The sequence below is a fragment of the Pseudochaenichthys georgianus genome, chromosome 17, assembly GCF_902827115.2.
Source record: "Pseudochaenichthys georgianus chromosome 17, fPseGeo1.2, whole genome shotgun sequence".
NCBI lineage: Eukaryota > Metazoa > Chordata > Actinopteri > Perciformes > Channichthyidae > Pseudochaenichthys > Pseudochaenichthys georgianus.
This window is the reverse complement of record NC_047519.1, coordinates 29,867,628-29,887,473: the sequence shown is the minus strand read 5'-3', so window position 1 is coordinate 29,887,473 and position 19,846 is coordinate 29,867,628. Positions and strand designations below refer to the sequence as shown.

General features: G+C 38.9%; 4 protein-coding genes across 4 annotated transcripts; all 4 read right to left on the bottom strand.

Moving 5' to 3' along the window:
* Window positions 1–915: 915 nt before the first annotated feature.
* Window positions 916–5,372, bottom strand: LOC117461763 (E3 ubiquitin/ISG15 ligase TRIM25-like). Its single transcript, XM_034103672.1, has 7 exons — window positions 4,735–5,372; window positions 3,578–3,664; window positions 3,267–3,500; window positions 2,443–2,602; window positions 2,306–2,356; window positions 1,962–2,021; window positions 916–1,718 (listed from the first exon to the last, which is right to left on the bottom strand). The coding sequence occupies exons 1-7, from the start codon at window positions 5,308–5,310 to the stop codon at window positions 1,192–1,194; spliced, it is 1,695 nt and encodes a 564-aa protein (XP_033959563.1). The 5' UTR covers window positions 5,311–5,372; the 3' UTR covers window positions 916–1,191.
* Window positions 5,373–6,330: 958 nt separating this feature from the next.
* Window positions 6,331–10,715, bottom strand: ftr67 (finTRIM family, member 67). The gene is made up of 7 exons (XM_034103688.2): window positions 10,017–10,715; window positions 9,137–9,232; window positions 8,799–9,032; window positions 8,035–8,194; window positions 7,839–7,940; window positions 7,342–7,440; window positions 6,331–6,859 (listed from the first exon to the last, which is right to left on the bottom strand). The coding sequence occupies exons 1-7, from the start codon at window positions 10,620–10,622 to the stop codon at window positions 6,792–6,794; spliced, it is 1,365 nt and encodes a 454-aa protein (XP_033959579.1). The 5' UTR covers window positions 10,623–10,715; the 3' UTR covers window positions 6,331–6,791.
* Window positions 10,716–12,550: 1,835 nt separating this feature from the next.
* On the bottom strand, window positions 12,551–16,011 carry LOC117462295 (protein THEM6-like). The gene is made up of 3 exons (XM_034104457.2): window positions 15,924–16,011; window positions 14,346–14,850; window positions 12,551–13,813 (listed from the first exon to the last, which is right to left on the bottom strand). The coding sequence occupies exons 2-3, from the start codon at window positions 14,844–14,846 to the stop codon at window positions 13,706–13,708; spliced, it is 609 nt and encodes a 202-aa protein (XP_033960348.1). The 5' UTR covers window positions 14,847–14,850; window positions 15,924–16,011; the 3' UTR covers window positions 12,551–13,705.
* A 636-nt stretch (window positions 16,012–16,647) lies between these two features.
* On the bottom strand, window positions 16,648–19,254 carry LOC117462462 (protein THEM6-like). Its single transcript, XM_034104708.2, has 3 exons — window positions 19,146–19,254; window positions 17,138–17,645; window positions 16,648–17,050 (listed from the first exon to the last, which is right to left on the bottom strand). The coding sequence occupies exons 2-3, from the start codon at window positions 17,639–17,641 to the stop codon at window positions 16,943–16,945; spliced, it is 612 nt and encodes a 203-aa protein (XP_033960599.1). The 5' UTR covers window positions 17,642–17,645; window positions 19,146–19,254; the 3' UTR covers window positions 16,648–16,942.
* Between the last annotated feature and the right edge of the window lie 592 nt (window positions 19,255–19,846).

The following is a 19,846-nucleotide window of genomic DNA, read 5'->3' as shown; positions in this document are numbered from 1 at the left end:
TTTAGAGTTGTACCCCCTAGATCAGGTCTCTAGTAATTGTGTGCTCAAAGTGCACCAGATTGCATACCCCCGGACCCCCCTAGAGGATGTGACGTCCACCCCCCAATTCAAACATGTTCATACAATACTGAATAAATTTGAAGCCATTTTGACGTATATTACCTATGTCAATAAGTTTCTGTTTTTGTAGAGATTTTTCATTTATTCTTTATATATAAAATCCCGTCTAGTGCAGCAAATTGGCTAGAACCGGCCCTGGTACTAGGCCTCGAGAGCCTTTCTTGTGCTGGCATACACATGCGTGTGTGGCGCAGTGGATAGAGCCTTGGTGTTGGGATTCAGGTGGTCACAGGTTCAAACCCCACTGCAGTCAGCATGTCGTTGTGTCCCTGAGACACTTCACCCCAAATTGCTCCTGTGGGGATTTCCCACAGTATTGAGTATGTAAGTCGCTTTGGATAAAAGCGTCTAACAAGTGACATGTAATGACCATAGACGACGCATAGAAACAAATTGGCGTGGCGCACTTTGCACGCTAACAAATTCGACACGCTCCACGCTCACATTATGTTGGGCCCACGTGCTTTAGTACCGCAGCTATGACTCCATCCTAGGAGAAACACTGCTGTATGTGTGTGTGTGTGTGTGTGTATGTATATATATATATATATATCTCATGAGCTTTCCAGCACACTTACTTTTTCTAATTTTGTCATCCTGTATTAGGATTTTTCATGACATACATCTAAAACCCTGTTCATGATATTTTCCACATACCATACTTTTTCTATATTATATGAATAGTGTTATGAAAATTAGTATGTTTTCTTTTCTCCAGCAAGTAAAAACAATTTGCTTCAAATTATGAGGGGTAATGACATCCTTGAAATATAAAGATATTCATAGACTTTGGACTAACATGACAATAAATGCTTTATTATGGATTTTAAATAAAATACATTGTTCATTTCAAATGGATTCAAGCACAATAAATATCCATATATAATCATGAACCTGTTTGAAATATACACCTCAGTATAGATGTTGCTTTTGCTGATCTAAGCGTCACCAAAGTGTTGCTGCTGCTACCGAAGGTTTGAGCACACACCACCGTCTCAAAAGTAAATACTTTGAGCCACATGCATACAAGCTTACTTTCTAAAACGTCAAAGAGTGCAGTCATCTTTACAATTAAAGAGAGCACAGCCTTAAAGTGGAGCTTAAACCCACCCAAAAACCTGGGTAAACGGGCTGGGTGAACGTAGTCTTGACCTGATGGAGGAGAACCAGTGTATCAGAAACATTATAGAAAGACAAAGTCCCGCCCCTGAAGTCCAGAAACACTCCTATCCTGCTGGAGCAGGCGGTGGGGACGCTCGCTCTCTCCTTGTTGTGCTGAAAGGAACAGACCGAGTTGGAGCAGTCCAGGCTCCAGGATTTGGAGTTATGTCCGAGCTTGCAGTCGCTCCCTGCTCCACTCCTGCCCATATTTTTGTAGCAGACCCCGATGGAAACCCCTCCCTCCCCGGCCCACTCCACCTCCCAGTAGCAGCGCCCAGCCATCCCAGCTCTGCACAGCACCTGGGCCCAGCTGCTGAAGCGCTGCGGGTGGTCCGGGTAGGGCTGGGGCTCCGAGCGCGTGGTCGCCCCTCTGCGACCGTCAGAGAGGCTCAGATAAGGGTTGGCTGTGTTCGGGTCCAGGACGATATCGTGGTGATCTGGAAATCAGAGAATGCACAATGCAAACTTTAAGTCACAGTTTTCATAAAGAGTCACGATCAGAATCAGAAACAGGTTTATTACCAGAAATTTGACTTGGTGTATACATACAAATAAAACAATTAAAAAACACAGGTATAGAAATAGAAAAATATTAAAAAATATAACGGTGTTTACATTGCAATGGAATAAGAAGGAATACAATTCGACAGGAATAGGGTTTATCAAACAATGGTACTCACAAAGTAGAAAATCAGCTCTTGTCTTCGGTTCGGAGTTGTATGGTATCTCCGTGTCCTTTGCTGTTAGACAGATGATGAACATTAAAAACAGATTTCATTAAATGTAATTGAGATTACTTTGATGGTAAGATTAAGCCAAAGTGACTAGTTAGGAGTCTTGCTGACTTTTTTAGATGTTAAAATAAAACTAATTTGAAACAGAAATCTGGTTAAAAGGGATCTTAATTTGCACATGATGGTTGCTCACATGGTATCAAGCTCACATAATCCATTCCTTATATTTACAGACCTTTCCTGTCTACAGTTTAGTTTGCTAAAGTATAATTTGACAGAAACTCACCTACCTTTAGTTTTTTCAGGTACACTTTTATTGCTGGGTTCCTTCAGTGACATTACTAGAAACGAAGACAAACAGAAATAGTGAGAATTGTCGAACAGATAATCATTTTTATATGAATCAGTTGTAAAAAGGGCACTGCACCTTTATCAGAGATCCTGTTGAATTCTCTTTCAAGTGTTTCATCCAGACTGTCTTTGAGATTGGGCAGGGCTCCCCTCAGGGTTTTATACATCATATATTGAAGAGCATCAGTGCTGGGCATCTCCACAGTCTTTGTAGGGAAGTGAAGAGACTTGCACTTCTGCGGTGACAAGCAGCACAACCAAATTACAGGACAGTATCTGAATGCAAATGCAACAACACCGACAAACAGGAAGGAGTCACGTTGTGGGTAACACTCCAATTCAAATCTAGTGAACATTACATTATTTGTATGCGACATTGAGATGTCAGGTCAGGGACTTGACCGAAATAAAATGTAAACATTTTAATCACTTCTAACTGAATCACAGAGTCAAAGTGAGTTGTTTTTTTTATAAACAAGAATTGAGTGGATGACGGGTAAATCCTCGTCTCTGATTTATAACTCTTGCTCTGAAAATACATGTTCATGATCATCTATAATACATTATGAATAATAGCATATTATTGTTGTTTTTCATAATAATATATTTTATTTATCAAGCGCTTTTACAGCTAATCAAATTAATAACAAAAAAAATATTTTATTGTTGATATTTCATATTCGAAGTCAATATTACAATTTCTGTCACTGAAATGTAGAGAAGAAGTTAAAGGAGCAGAATATGGAAATACTTGAGTAACCTTAAAGTGCCTTCATTTGTGGTTAAGTACAGTACTTGAGTAATGCACTTTGCTTCTTTCCACCACTTTGTAAATGTGATAACAAAATGGTTGGTGGCCTTGTAAACACATAATTGGCCGAGTTATGTCTTGTTTGGTACCTGAAGGAAGCCGGTGTGGTCCTCAGTTTGAGAAATCCTCTCGAGCTCGGCCCCGGCCCTCCGGAGCTCCAGGATCTCTCTCTGTGTTTTCTCCAGCAGCTCCTCAGCCTGACTGACAGCTGCTCTCTCCTGGACCCTCAGCACCTCCTTCACCTCACTGCTCTGTTTCTCTATGGAGCGGATCAGCCTGCAGAAAACCCTCTCGCTCTCCTCCACCACTGCCTCTGTGGAGTGCTGCGAGGATACATATGTTGAGTGTAGGAAGTATGTATGGAACACATTTTAAACTCCTGTATTGGAAATGCACTGACCTTGATATATCTGACAACATATCTGAGCTCCTTCTCCGTGTCTTTCAATTTTTGCACAGACTTCAAAGAGGCTTCTTGGAGTATTTTCTAAGAGATTAAATATCAGACAGTTCAGTCCCTCAGGCTGCTTCTGCTCACAGTTGACTTTCAAGATGGACATTTTGGATATTACAATCAAAAGGATTAAATTGCGCTGTATGGCCTTTGGTCTAATAACCTAAAACTTGAGCACAAGATATGGCTGAAGGACCGGGGCACATTCTACTCCCATGTTTAAAATGTGAAGATTTATGAAGCCTTCACATCAGCCTACAAAAGATATAGCCTTAAGGGACTACTACTTTTTTGGTACAGCATCTTTGTAAGGGTTCTCCGGCTCTTCCAAAGGATTTAGGTCACGATGTCATAACGCAGTCAAATCTGAACACATAAGGTGTAAGATTAAAAAAAGTTGCTCAAGTTGTAGCCCACAGCTAACTCCCTCCATATTATCCTTCTGATCTCTAGCATCAATTCCCACCGGTGGAAGTAGAGTTACTCATGTGCTGCACAGCATCATTTTGAGAAACCTGTACTTTATCTGAGAATGTTGAATATTTCTCTTTTACTCCACTCCTTTATCACAGGTACATATTGTACTTCAAACTACATTTATTTTACTAATTTATTTATAATTTAAGATGTACAGATGAATGCATGAATAACTATAATCAAACAATATAATATTATTATAATATACAATATTATACGTTATTTCTGCTTTCACATAATTATTTATACACGGTTGTATTAAGTAGTATACGTATAAGTAAAATATCCTAAAACTTGCAATACTACACTGTCAATCCCACATAACCAGCATGCACCTGAGCTAAATAACCCTGATGGGGCAATAGTGATATAAGGCGGGTTATTTCCCAAGACTTCACAAAGCTCTTCCAGAACAAAAGAAAACATAACAGATGAAAGAGTACACTTTAAAATAAAATGCATTCTGATAAAGCACGTCTGAATGTTGTTGCAAAAACTAAGCAGATGTCATTTATGTCATCTTAAAAAGCACAACATTTGTCTTTGTAATCACGGTGTGAAACATAAACACTCCCCAAAATAACAATGAGTGATTAATTTCTGCATTAAGAAATACTGAAAGTGACCTGTTGCGTTGCTCTCTCGTCCACCAGTGAGACTGCGTCATGGCCCTTGTGTCTCTCTCTCACACACTGGGAACACACACTCTGCTGGTCGGTGCGACAGTACAGCCTCAGTGGTTTATCGTGATGTTGGCACAGCTTCTCCTTCAGCTGGTCCACTGCAGGGACCAGCCTGTGGGCCTTCCCATGAAACCTCTCCTCATGGACCCTGGTGTGAGCCGCACAGTAAGACTCGGAGCACACAAAACAGGATTTAACAGCTCTTGTCCTCCTCACTGTGCACACACTGCATGCCACTTCCTCGGGTTTTGAGGACAACTGTCGAGCCCCAGATTTGAGAAAAGTTTCCACCACTTCCCCCAGGACTGTGTTCCTGCTCAGCAGCGGTCTGGGGTTGAACACCTGTCGGCACTGAGGGCAGCTGTATTGGCCTTTCTGCTTGGCCCTGTTCCAGTAGTCCTCGATGCAGTCCAAGCAGTAGCTGTGTCCGCAGGGGATAGTCACGGGGTCTCTTAAGACCTCCAGGCACACTGAACAACAAAACTGGTCCTGTTCAATAGAAATAGTTGTTGCTGCCATTTCCCAAACACTCCCAGCCGAAACTGAGAGGGACAAAGATGGGCGTGCCTCACGTCACAGGTGAGCTGATTACCGCTGGTTGTGTCACCTGCTGTACCCAGAAGCAGCCAATCACAGCCAAGGAAGCAGCAATTGGGCGGTCCCATAAAGCAACCTGTACAAAACAGCCTTTTATAGAATTGCCTTTTCTTATTGAAAAACATAAGTCATAGATGCATGTTATCTGACATGAACACAAAAGGGCTGCTTGTGTACACTCAACCGGTTATTCTACTTCTACCTCGAAACCTTGTGCCGGTGTTTGTTTAACGCTCCGGTATCATTCGATTAGACTACGCAAATTAGTCATTCGAGACAAAAATGTCCACTGCAAAATACTTTGATAAAAACATTATATTAAAATGACTAATTTGTAACTTTTTTGTTGAATATGATTTTGTGCAAAAACTAATAATGCAAAAAAATCAATTTTGTTGCAAATCTGACATATCCAAGACAGTTATAAAAAAAGAGCCAGTCCCCAGATATGTATTTTTTGGAAAATAACTAATTTTCTCTGTTTTCATCATGAAAAAAAACATCGGTTTCATGTATTCAAAATGGCATTTAAAATCCTGAAAATGATTAAATTGTTGGTATTTTCTATTAGGGCAGAAGTTGCTTTAAAGATTGAACCCAAATAAATTGTGAAAAAAACCTTTTAATATAATGTTTTTATCAAAGTCTTTTGCAGTGGACATTTTTGTCTCGAATGACTAATTTGCGTAGTCGATTTGTTACACAGTGAATTAAAGACCGATTTGAAAAATTGAAATTGGAATTCCAAAATAGATCGAGAAAATAGCCTTGCTACAAAAAATCAGGCCATTTTCACCAACACAACTAAAGTTATTGCAAAATGAAAAGTCAAAAATGACCCATATGGACAAAAACGTCCACAGTGATACCGGAGGGTTAAAGTACAAGGAAACGTGAACCAGCCCCCATGCAAATAAAAAACACCAGTTTGTATAAGAGTGTTGTTGTTTTTAATGACAGCATTTCACAAAACATTATTTGTACACGTTTCGGTAAAGCAAAAATAGTGTTTTCGCAGTTTTAGTTAAAAGTTATTATAAAAGCACAACATTGTTAAACGATTACAGTTCAGTAAAATTGGTAAACTAATCATTTCAAGGCAATTTCCATTTAAACACTGAAATAAAAAGTCAGTCCAGCTTTGTGTTGCTTAATACTTTAAGCATTATGTATTTGTTCTTCTGTGGATATAAACACTGTCCTCATCTCATTCCTATCGGCACTATACTGAAAGACGCAAGTAGAGCTGATAGGATAAACCACAAAAAATAATTGAAAAGTCAAAAGTGAAATTGATTATTAAATGTACAATACAGTACATATTTGTGATAGCACATCATTAAGGTACAATGAAAATCAGTCTGTGTATCTGTATTTGGAATTTTGGAAAGTCCACTTCAAGTCTATTTCCTCCTGGGGTGGCTTCGTCGCTGAAGGTGTCTCGGTCTGGATCCTGTGGACAGTTTTGAGCCTGAGAAGATACAACAGGAATTTTCATTTTGCAGCACCCTGAGGTGATTCATAAATCACAGCATACATGTCCCTGGCCTAGATCTGTGCTGTGTAGTAGCAACCAATCATATTTAGATTTATTTTTCAAGCAAGATAATATTTTTTTATTTAAATAACCTGAAATGATCAAATGTATAAGTATATAGATTTTTTTTAATATACTTTGCTTAGATTTTTAATTCAAAGATGTACATATCTACAACTCACCAAATGACCAGGTACATTATGTGTGGGTACTTTTTACTTTTGATGCATGTTCTGTTAATAATAATGTAGTTCTACTTAAGTAAAGGAACATATGTTACATTAACTAAATATGTGTATTTCTTTCTTTCACTTACATTAAAAATGTGTCATACATTTGATTTGCTAGTGTAAACTGGGATTTGCACACTGCCTAATGTCGAAATATATTTCATCATTGATATCGGCTGTATTTACCAAATGGGGAGAAGGCAAATGTGGGCGCAGCAGATCCAGGATAGAGGAAAGGGTTCAGATGGTTCACGGGACTTTGGTCGAGGCCCGGTTTCGGCATCACTGCGAGCACAAAGAGAAGAAACGCTGTTACTGAGTCGCAGCTGTCAGAACTGTGAGATTCTGCAGCGCTGTCATGTCTTCTCTTAAGCTGACTCAGCAAACTCTACTATAAATAAACAAGTCTAGTAAGGTGTTTTTAGAATGGAAAGCACAAGCAAGCAGGACATATGCAGCTTTCGACAGGTTCAATTAAAGTATATTACTTTAATATACTATTATATTATAATACTGCAAAACATAAAGAAAATAAGCATTATGAGATAACATTGCAAAAAACAGATATTACATTTGAAAAGTACATACATTTATTGGTTATTATATTAGATAATTGTCTGTACTTCACAGCTTCCCGTGGGCTGTTTAAAACAAATATAATTCAAAGTGTTTCGTTGACTCACCTTGTGCTGCTTCCATTTGCACTGCTGACTCTCCATCACTGGACTGCGTTGTTTCCAGCGGTACAGCAGGCCCTTGAGGACTTACGATCACTATCTCTCTCACTACAGAAAAGAGAAAACAACGTAACCAGAGTTGATGGAATCATTTGTGTCAGATCAATCAGACAGACCTTTCATAATGACACTTTGTATCTACCTTTCTCGTAGATGCAGACAAATCCTTCCTGGCAGACCTCCTGCAGCAGCCCTTTAAAATCAGACACTGCTGTCATCACAGGGCCGAAGGTGAGGTTGGGGTCAATGGTGACCGAAGGCAAATCTGACAGCACAGGTGGAGCGTGGAGAGACTGACAACTCTGAAACACAAAGACACACACACAAAGAGTTTGAGTATCCTTGGTTATAAACTTTAAGTAAAAATAGCAATAACACACTTTTACTTTTGTACTCCAAAGTAAAAGTCCTGCTTTCAAAATTCTTCTTAAGTAAAAGTATTTTTAGCTACAGTATATCAACTGTAAAAGTACTTATTATGCAAAAAATAGTAACTTGATTGTTGTTATAATATATGTTATAGAGTTCTGTAAAACACATTTTCTTAAAACAAGTGATCGTTTTTTGTAGTCAAAGTATTTTTGTTTTTAAATCAACTTTAAAAAAAAGTTTTGCAACAGAGAGTAGGTGCTTGTAACAAGGAAAAGATGAGCAGTTTGCTGCACTAGCATTACTTTAAAAAAATACTTTCAACAAGTTAATGTGTCTTAAAAACAGAGATACCACATTATTTACATTTAAAAAAACTAGATTAAAAAAAATGTTGTGCTTGGAAAAAGTACCAGTAACTTCTGATGATTTTGTAGAATTGAGTTAAACATTTCCCTCTGAAAGTAAAAGTATAGGTACAAGAACATCGAAAAAACTCAAAATAATAATTGTATTGTTATCACTGAGTTTAGTTACCTGAAGGAAATGCACGTGGTCCTCGGAGTGGGAGAGTTTGTCCATTTCAGCTTCGTTCTTCTTCAGCTCAGCGATCTCTTTCTGGATCTTGTCCAGCAGCTGCTCCGCCTGACTGACGGCCGTCTTCTCCTGCGCTTTGATCAGCTCTCTCACCTCGAAACGCTTCAGCTCCATGGATCGGATCAGTTCAGTGAAGACAGCGTCACTCTCCTCAGCTGCTGCCCGAGCAGAGCGCTGGAGGGGAAACACAAAGACACATGTAGAAGTCATCGTCTAAAATGTCAAATGATGACCTTTTTACATCACTCAGAGGCAAGACATGTGAACAACAAACTTACATTGAGAGAGAAAATGGCTTGTCTGATCTCCTGGACTCCCCTTTCCCTGTGAAGGATTTTCAGCTGAGAGCTCTGCTTCATGTCACCAAGCTCCCTCTGAGGAAAGATATTATGGAAAAGAGTTGTTTAATATAGGATTTGATTAACATGTTTAAGATGTGTGGAACAGGGTTACAAATTGAAAATGAAAGAGGGTGGTTTAATAGTTTCCGCTCAATCGGGTCACATTATACAAAATCTGAAATAACAACGTTTTTTTGCAATTTGTTAAGACAGAAGTTAAGGGTTATTTTCACTACTTTAACGGACTATCAAACCAGATTTTAGAAAGGAAAAACAGGCACTTTCACTGCTTTTTATGAATCCCCACCGCCTAAGAACAGATAGAAAAAACAACTGAACACATAACAAAATGTTTTAAAATGAAATGAACATAACAAATCGTTTTTAAGAGTTGAGGCTATAACATTTCAGCTAACATTTGCTTTCTTTAACGTTGAACCAATGTTTGTTGAGTTTGTACATTGTGTTCAATTGTCGATACTTACATTGAAAATGTTCATTCCTGGAAAAAGAGACTAGATGTTATCAAAATAAAACAATAGGATAATCGTTTTCTTTATTGTTGAACCAATGTGTGTTGAGTTTGTACATTGTGTTCAATTGTCCATGCTTATATTGAATATGTTTATTCCTAGAAAAAGACAATAGGTTTTTAAAAATAAATTGAATAGGCCAAAATAATGAACATTTGTAAAAACAGAAAGGACATTTTAAACCAGGTAGATCACATCAGACCAGGCATGTATTAAACAAAGAGGCACTGTACTGTCACTGATCACCAACATGAATCAATCACAGCCCTGATTAAATGACTGACCTGCTTCTGTAGTGTCTCGGTCTCGGCCAGCACCGTGTCGTGGCCCTTGTGCTCGTCCGTCAGACACAGGTAACAGATGCACTGGTTGTCCGTGCGGCAGTACACCTCCAGCAGCTTGTCGTGGCGGCTACAGATCGTCTCCTGGAGCTTTTTAGAGGCCGAAACCAGCTTGTGTTTCTTGAAAGCAGCGGAGTCGTAGTGGGGCTGCAGGTGGAGGTCGCAATACGAGGCCAAACACACCAGACAGGACTTCACCGCTTTGTTTTTCCTGCCTGTACACACGTCGCACTCCACATCGTCCGCCTCAGCGAAGCTATGATTTACAAATGTCGTGGTGGTGGTGGTGTCTTGTAGTCCAGTGTTTTTGAATTTCTCCACCACGTCGGCCAACATGGTGTTCCTGGCGAGCACCGGCCTCGGGTTGAAGTTGTGTCTGCATTGAGGGCAGACGAAGACCCCCAAGAAGTCGTCCTGGTCCCAGTAGTTCTTGATACAGACGGAGCAGTAGCTGTGTCCGCAGGGGATGGTCACCGGGTCCCGCAACACGTCCAGACAGATCGAGCAGTTAAACTGGTCCTTATCCAGCACCACCCCGGCCTGAGCCATCGTCTAAAAACGCTGAAGTTGGAGTAGAAAATGACCGAAAAACCAGGAATCTGACAGACAGCTGCTGCTTTGTTTACAGGAAGTGAAAGAGGGACGGGGCGTGGCCAGACACACGTCACCGGAAATGGCAGCTGGGAATTTAAAGGTCCCATGTCATGGCCATTTCCACTGATCATAATTCCATTGTTGAGGTCTACTAGAATAGATTTATACTGTGCAATTTTCCACACTCACATTGGTTTCGCATATGCATCTCTGTAAAGTATGTGTATTCACTCTCTCCACTAAACAGCTCGTTGCAGCTCGTGCTCCCCCCTCCCTGTGAGCCCAGTGTGCTCCGATTGGTCGGGACGTTGTGAATCGCGCTAAACTCCGTGGAGGTGTGATTTCCTTGTTTAGCGATACACAGCGAAACACAGCCAAACTCACCTTGAGCACACACAAAGTCACAGCCGAAGTAAAAACAATAAGTGTAGCTTGATATTGAGTAAGAAAAAGGTTGATAAACGCTGTGAGAATGGGTCTGCAGAGAGAATTTCGCCGCGATCCCAACTGTCTGTTATCAGCCTGCAGCCAGGGAGGAGAGATCAGCAGAGCTGCATGCACTGAGTGTGTGTGTGAGGAAGTCCGTGGATTGGTCAATTTGGACCAATCAGCGGGGGCTTAATGTAACGGCTCCGCGGACGTAACATAACGGCTCCATGGATTGGTCCATTTCGTTCCGGGGACGACATGACATCATGATGTACCCGGAAGAATCAAATTGACAGTGACGTATCTCCAACGAGGTGTTTTGGGGAGGTATTTTCTGTGTTAGAGTTTTACTCGCTACAGGGTGTACTTTGAGGGTTTTGACTCTGCAGACCATTTACATGCATAAAAACCTTCATAACACACAAGGGGACGGGTAATAACCGGACAAGCATGACATGTGACCTTTAATATTTAAAAAAACAAGAAATATGCTCATTTTCGACATGAGTTTCTTAAAGGGTTTTGCTTCATTTTTACTTATTCTATCAATATTTATTAAAATACAAATATTGATGAAAAAAAACACGTAATTTTCAAAATAATGTAGCCTGACCGTTTTTATTGTGTATTAACATGGCCTTATCCTATTAAACTTTGCAGACACAACTTTCCAATTCTCTTTTATTTCGCTAAACATATTTGAAAGCTGCAGTGAAGCCAGAATAGGAGCTATTCTACATAATACTAGGAACTAAATCTAAAATATTGTGAAGTGAATTTCAAGTACTGAAAACGCAGAAGTAGAGTTTGTTTTCAAAATACTTGGCTAGTTTCTTCCCAGCAGGGTGTATACATGGAGAAATATACCAAAGCAATACATAAATGTAGTAAAATATGTAAGTACAGGTCTTATCATTTGAACCATCTGCAAATGCTAACATCTGTTGCCAAATAAATTATGATATGCACTAAAATTACCTTATTTCCCTATAGTTGTGAAGTACTATTTGGAAATGTACAATAATAGTAAAATACTTCAAAAGTGTAATAAATGACCCTACATGAACAAATGTACACATCCCACTACTGCCAAAATCCATGCAATTTAATGTAAAAGTAATGAATCAGGGCACCGAGATTCAGATTGACCAACATTGAACAAATGTTTAAATTCTTCCAACACAAAAACTTCAGACTTTCACAAAAGGTTAACGTGTATGTTGGTTTTTCAATCCTCTAAAGTCAATGTAGGGTAAACATTCACCTATTTTTGTTGAGTTCCTGAAGCAAGTACTTTGACTCTACTGGTCCAAGACACATATCCAGTGGCGTTATTGAGATGTAAATACTTAGTGAGGTACAAATACTGGTCTTCAATGCAGGACCACAGTACATGAATCTCTCTGGGTTATTGATGAATAACAAGCACTTAAAAGCAAGCAAAGTAACACACATTTTTCCAATGCATTTTTAATGTAAAATGCTTTGAAATAATTAACAAACACAATAAATAAAGTGTGGTACATTAACCCATTGCAATAGATCATACAGAATATAAGTGGAAAATAAAAGTGCAATGAATATCTTTAAACTTAAATAAATTAAACAGGATTTCCAGTGCATCAACAACATAAATATCAGGTGAGACATACTTCTTTGAAAAATATTTTCCCTCTTCATACACAACAATACATTACTTTCGTCACAAAATAAAGCTTAGTTTCATTCAAATAAAGGTTCCCAATTTTAAAAGGCCAAGCGAGCATTACCCTAACATCTTTGTTTCTTGTACGTTTCAGGTTTTCTATTAGCATTTGCTTATTATGACTGCTTATTTCCATTTAAGCATTTCCCCTAGTTTTATACAATTCCAATCAAGAACCCACCCTTTAAATGCATACATCATACATTCAGTAAAATAACTATACTGTACCGATTACAATTATCCTTCAAAGTCAAATATTCCCTTTCAGATTGTTGTCCACTCCCTCGGGTTACATTGTGCAAAGTGCTGATGAAAAGAGTAAAACCATTTTCAGTACATATTCATAACGTCCATTCAAGTCCATCACTTAAATGGTGATGGACAAGTCCATCACACCTATGTTTTTTTTTGTAAAAAGTTATAATTCTCTGCAAGTGTAACTGTCAACTACTGCTAATCAAGAAAAAACAGCCACAAAATAAATCCTCTAGTTGTTTTGAAACATGCATTTATGTCAGTGGAAGTTCTACATGCTTATCTGAAGTTAGATAACTTTTGCTAAAATGAGAATGAAGATGTCTCAAGCCAGTCTATCAGCTGCAATAAATAAAGCTAGTTTTTTTTTCTGAGAGAACTTTTAATATCATCCCAATGCATATGGTGCATTTTAAAACATGGTATATCTTACAGTTCAAGTTTTCATAAGTTCAGATGTTCTGGTCACATCATAGAAAAATAAACAGCAGGAAAGATGGACCCAGAACAGAGATAACCTTAATCGTTTAGGCCAAATAAAATCTCTCTAAGATGATCAACTGTGTGTGTGCATGTATGTATACTGTATATATGTGCGTGCAATGCAAATTATATGAGGGGCTACGCTCATGATACATGGTGTGGGGCTTCACTTGTTCTTCTCCTCCAGTCCGCTCTCCGCTCTCAGGGCCTGGCTGCTGGCTGTGATGAAGCTGATCCAGTGTTGGAGCTCTTCTGGAAACACTGGGCATTCGATCTGCACAGAAACACAACATTAGCATAACGATTAAGCCACAGTCTAGAGCTGGAACAATCAGTCTATGGACAGATAATTATAGGCAGCTACATTCATATTTTTAAATTAGTTTTTAGAGAAAAATAAAAAGCATCCCCATGGTAACATCCTCCAAAAGTCTGATGATTTGAGTTTTCTTTGTCTTGTGTGTTAGGAAACTGAATATCTTGTGATTTTGGACTGTTGGTTGCACAACAACACATTTTAAGGATTTACCTTGGGTTTAGGGTTAGGCTAAAAATAATTAGATTATGATCCATCAGGAAATTGATGAAAAATGACTGGTTATTGTTTTTTGGCAGTTAGCGATTCTTTAAGTAATTTCAAATTGTTTTCAAATGTTGTTTGGAGAAAACACAACTTCTTAATTTCATCAATTTGGGTTTCTCATATTTTGATTACTCAACAAAATGATTAGCATATTTAAATAACAGTCAGTTGCACCCTATGCGAGGCATACCAATACATTCCTCCAGCTCCAGCTGTTTCTCACCTTCTTTTTGCAGACAAACTCGATGATGCTCTCCGGGCTGCAGTGCACCACGTTCTGCCTGCAGAGCATGATGGCAGAGACGAAGCCATCTCTCTTGGACACAAAGCGCTGCTCCACGTAAAACGCCTTCTCGTCCCATCCCACTATTTTGGTCCGAATCTCAAAAGCCTCACGGAAGGCCAGGGAGCGCCGGTACCGGATGGTGGAGGCCCCTACCACCATTCTGGCCCCCAGTTTGTGTGAGGCCATGAACAGCCCGTTTCGCATGTAATGGTGGAAGCGGGCAAAGTCACACTCCCTGAGATATCGGGAGTTGTTCATGTGGCCCATGTAGTCCAAATCATGAGGAAGGACCATGCCGTCGATGCTTTGCTCAGCCAGCAGATCCCTCACTCTGGGTTGGAACGTCGCCTCGATGAACACATGGACCCCCCGCAGGAAATACCAAACATCCAGAGTGCAGAAGAGCAGGAGGAGGGCGGCCAGCACCAGCAGCAACATCTCTCTGGAACAACAATCCAAACAAGACAAGATTAACTTTTATTGATGTCAGCTGGGAAGTTATAATAGGAAGATAACACTTAACAAAGAATAGAATAAATAATAAGGTACTATGCATCTCAGCATCTTAATGATAAGGTACTTAGTGTTTTCCTGTTTATAAATATAAAGATGTATTATACATATAATATAGAATATGATACACAAATCAGTGTTTATATTAAAACAAAATGATAAATAATAATATAGAATCTGGTTTTCTGCCGAGTAGCTTTTCACAGCATTTACTTTGGTATATAATGTGCACAACATTAGCATTGTAATACCAATGACAGAAAAATGTATTGCAAAGATCCAGAATTCTAAATAAATATATACAAACAAAAATGCACATTTAATACAATAACATAGTATGAAAAGACATACAATATATCTGAATTGTGTGTTTTCAATTTGTAGATTTGTGCAGAATTGGCCAAGGAATATAATGTAGCTTAATAACTAGCTTAGCTCTTTTTTTTCTATTCTAAAAACAGTATAATATGTGTGATGATATAGAATACCAATACAAAGAGACAAGAATCAAAACTTGCATAAGTGCAAAATAAACGTTACATATTATATTACATATTATTATAGTAGTAGTGCGGTGCCATAGTTTATGACCGCAAAATGCTTACAAAAACAGCAATCATAGGTTTTGTAAATTCACGACCACAATACATATTTAATCAGGCTCCTATGACCTCATCAATGTCAGTGCAGATTTGTAGAAAAACAAGCGATCCGTGGTTCCTTTTTAATCTGTGGCTTAATATCATAGCATCAAATACGGAAGCATCTCGTCGCAGTAATCAGAAGCACAACCTTGAGCTCCGTTCAGATGGATCTGCTGTGACAGCCAAATCTGTTAGCTTAGCTGCTAGCCACCGGCAGTAGATGGCCTTGCAAAAATAGAGACCATAGGCTACCTCCTGACACGTAAAGTCGCATTTATTTTGATCAGGGCTCATTTCTGACATTTAAACATCAAGCACACATATGGCATACTTGTGTTTTGATGGCTTTAAAACGTACCGTGCGTCCAGAAGAGAGTGTTACCATGGGATGCGATACAACTTGAAGCAACCAGCAACCGGCAGAATGAATGAACATAACTTCCGGGTGTGTGACGTAAGCAGAGATGCTGTGCAGTTCTTCTTCTCTGGTTTAAACAGCAGCAGGCATCCTAAGTGGTAAACTACTGCCATCTTCTGTTGTTACTTTACTCCTACATTGTCCGGTTTTCTTGTACTTTTCTCCTCCTGTTCTTCTGTATAGTTGTCTTCGGAAAACCCCACCTAATTGGTCCATTTCACCACACCCTTGTATGCTATTAATATTAATATTCTGTATTTATATTCTTTCATAGTGTTCGTTTTATCGTACTTTCTTCCACCAAGTCTCCTCTCTCTAAACAAATGTATCCTTTGTAACACTACACACGAGAACGAGGGCACACTTCTTCATATTGTAGTGTGTTCACTTTTTTTGTTAACAATTATTGGGAAAATGTATGCTTTTTCTTCAGTAACTTCCATGTCAAGTAAGTTGCCCTCGTTTAAAAAATGTATCACAATATTGGACACTGCAAATGCAATGGAGTTCCTCAAAAGTTTATTTCTGCCTGTTTTTTCCCATTACAGAGACATATTATAACTGATGTAACTGTTAGTCCAATTTTCTTGTAACAGCACAATTTTTACAATACCTTAGGTCACTTTATATAAATAATAAAATCATTACAGTATATCAACAAGACTTCAAAAGCAATTCGTTTTATTGCTGTAAAAGTACATTACAATTAACTTCATACAATCTTAATATTTTATTATTACTGCATGAGTTTCAGCTTCTAGACTCTGTATGCTAGTTCTTCCAGTGTTGACATAGGTAAGTATTTGGGTGCAACTGCAAAAATATCTTGTTTTTTTTAATATGAAGGCACAAGTGTGTTTAGGTCATGTAATGTGAACAAAGACAAATTCATTTTAACCCTCACATGTTACATTTGCTGTCTTACAAAAAGCCTGTCTTAAAACTGCCCATGTAATTTCTCATTTGCTCTTCTCTTCTAGTCCACCCTCGGCTCTGAGGGCCTGGCTGCTGGCAGAGATGAAATTGACCCAGTGTTGGAGGTCCTCTGGAAACTCAGGGCAGTCCACCTGCAAGAAGCACACCGTGAACTCAGCGTCTTTCAATATTTAAGAAGGTGTCCAATTCCCATGTGTGTTAAATCATTCAATTCTTACCTTCCGCTTGCACAGGTGCTGCATGATCTTGTCCGGGCTGCTGCGTATGATGCTCTGCTTGCAGTACATGACTGCACACACCAACCCATCTTTAGTGGACACAAATCTCTGCTCCAGGTAAAAAGCTTTGTCATCCCACGTGACGATGCGACTCCTCAGCTCGAACCCCTCCCCTATACACAGAGCCCTGCGGTAGCGGATGGTGGTTGCCCCCACGACCATTGAAGCCTTGAGTGCTCGCAATCCCTTAAATACCCCGTTGCGTATGTAGAGGGAGAAGCGGGCAAAGTCACACTCTCGCAGGTAACGGGCATTGTTCATGTGGCACATGTCGATGTCATGGGGGCTGACCCGGCCTGTGAGGGTCTGCTCTGCTGTGATGTCCCGGATTTGAGGCTGGAACCAGGCTCGCAGGACCACAGCAGCGACCCGGAGGAAGTACCACACATCCAGGGAGCAGAAGAGAACCAGCAAGGCGGCGAGCAACCACAGCAACCACCACATTGTGCTGGAGAAAAAAGGCAGAGGGGTTACTGTGATGTGAAGATGGGTGCAATCAAAGAAGCCAAACTAAAGCAGATGTATGAGAGTTGTAGTGTTTGATTCCAGTTAAAAACAAATCTTAATTAATGAATTATACTCATCATATTGATAATCATTATAAAAGACAATATCTACTATTATTAATGCCTAATTGTATCGCTGCATGTTTAAGTTGTTGCTGATGTGTCGCAGTTAAAGAAAAGATTTCCCCCGCAAACATGTATTTATTTATCTCAGTAGTGTTAGAGCTACTAATTTGAACAAATCTGCCTTCAAAAATGTATTTCTTTAAAATGAATCTGCATTTTCTTCTTAGTTTTGTTATACATTCTGAGTTGCTCAGAAGCATAAATGGAAAACAGGGTATCTTTATCCGCGTGAGACTCAATTTAATGTCCAAGATGGTAACAGTGAATTACAACAGCGTGGTTGAAGTTTAAAGTGGCACAACTTTTACAATTCTCACACTTAGCAGGCATGTGTATTTCATTTTATGTTTTTGACAAAAGTGAGTATTATATTGTAGTGTTTAACCAGCAAAACCTGAATGATTTGAGTGATTCAATGGTTTCATCAAGTGGGCATTTCCTCTAATGTTGACATGAACCCCCCCCCTCACCTTTTTATTGTATTTTACAACAGAACCATTGAGATTCAACAAGACTGTTTGAAACGAGTTTCAGTGTTTCCACTTTTCTGCATAACTGTGAAGTGATTGAACTTAACCGGAGAGTAAACAGGTTCTGCAGGAAAGGCAGGTGCTTGCTCAACCTCTCAGTGTATGATCAGTTCACAGTAAATGGAAAGATCACCACATTTAAAGAAAAGTATACTAATCTATCCAACTACAGTTGTTGTTACGAAGACCAAGTTTAGCCAAATGTAAGATTAGTAATCAGAATCGTCATTAATACGTTTTATATTAATAACAAGATACAAATGGCATACCATTAATACAGCTTAAATGGCTTTCAAAATAAAATGTAAAAAAAGACAGAAAAAGTGTAATGAAAAAATACAGGTAGCTACATACAAAAAGATTATATTTGCAAAGAAAGCTTGCCATTTAAAAAGACACACTTTAAAACATTAACTATAAGACGGTTTAAACATGAATGAAAAAGCATGTGGAACTATGAAACCATATATTGTAGCATAGTTTGTTATAAGTGCCATTAGCAAAATATCACTAGAGCTGAGCTGAACTAAAGAAATCAGTGCCATGCCAGAAACGATTTACACTAAAGAACTGCATTTAGTTTAGTGACACCAGTCTGGAAATAATTCTACCAGAGGCATCATAACAAAAGTTTACTATAAACGCTGGCAGGTCTGAAGTGCACAACCTGTTGAGTGAACTTAAGTATCGATAGCGTTCAGTGTAACTCTACAAAGAACGTGAACAAAACGATTAACCAAAGATAATATAGATTAAGAATCTAAGAAGAAATCCAGTTGAACTCACCTGCTGTCAGATCCCTCCTGCTTACACTGAATCTACTCAGATCTGCGGACTCGACGGCTTTCAATCCATATGATACACATCCATGATCCACGCATGTTTGTATCACTTCCGTCTACAGCCTTCAAAATAAAAGCATAACCGGAGACGGTAAAACCATCCGGTCCGTAACATAATGAATAGGATTTATCTATAAATAAATATATAGATGTTGTAAAATAACACTTTAATATAGTTTGTAGATAATACATGAACTATTTTAATTGTATTAAATAAAACGTAATTTTACTTGGTTCCCGGACGTGACGTCATGTAGAATGGGAGGCGGTGATTGGTCTTTACTGTAGATATATGCTTTTACCCAGGGCTCTGCTTTTACCAGACTGTATGTGATGGAGTTTTTAAAGAACATAGTATGTTACTTTTACTTAAAGGTAGGTACTGGTAATTCACTCCAGAAACACTTTTTGTTATATTCCATGGAATGCTCTTAACATTCCGATAGCAATGAATAAATGAAATGCTTTGACAATAAATATATACAAATATTTCATCTGTAGAAGCTGTGGCGCTGTAAAAAGCAAGTCCAATTATCTTCCTCGGCAGATAATTAGATGGCCTACCTGCTGTCAGCCTTCCATCTCGTGCCCTCATAGGTCATGTGTTAGAGGACAGGCTCTGAAGGAAGGGGCAGATTTTTTCCG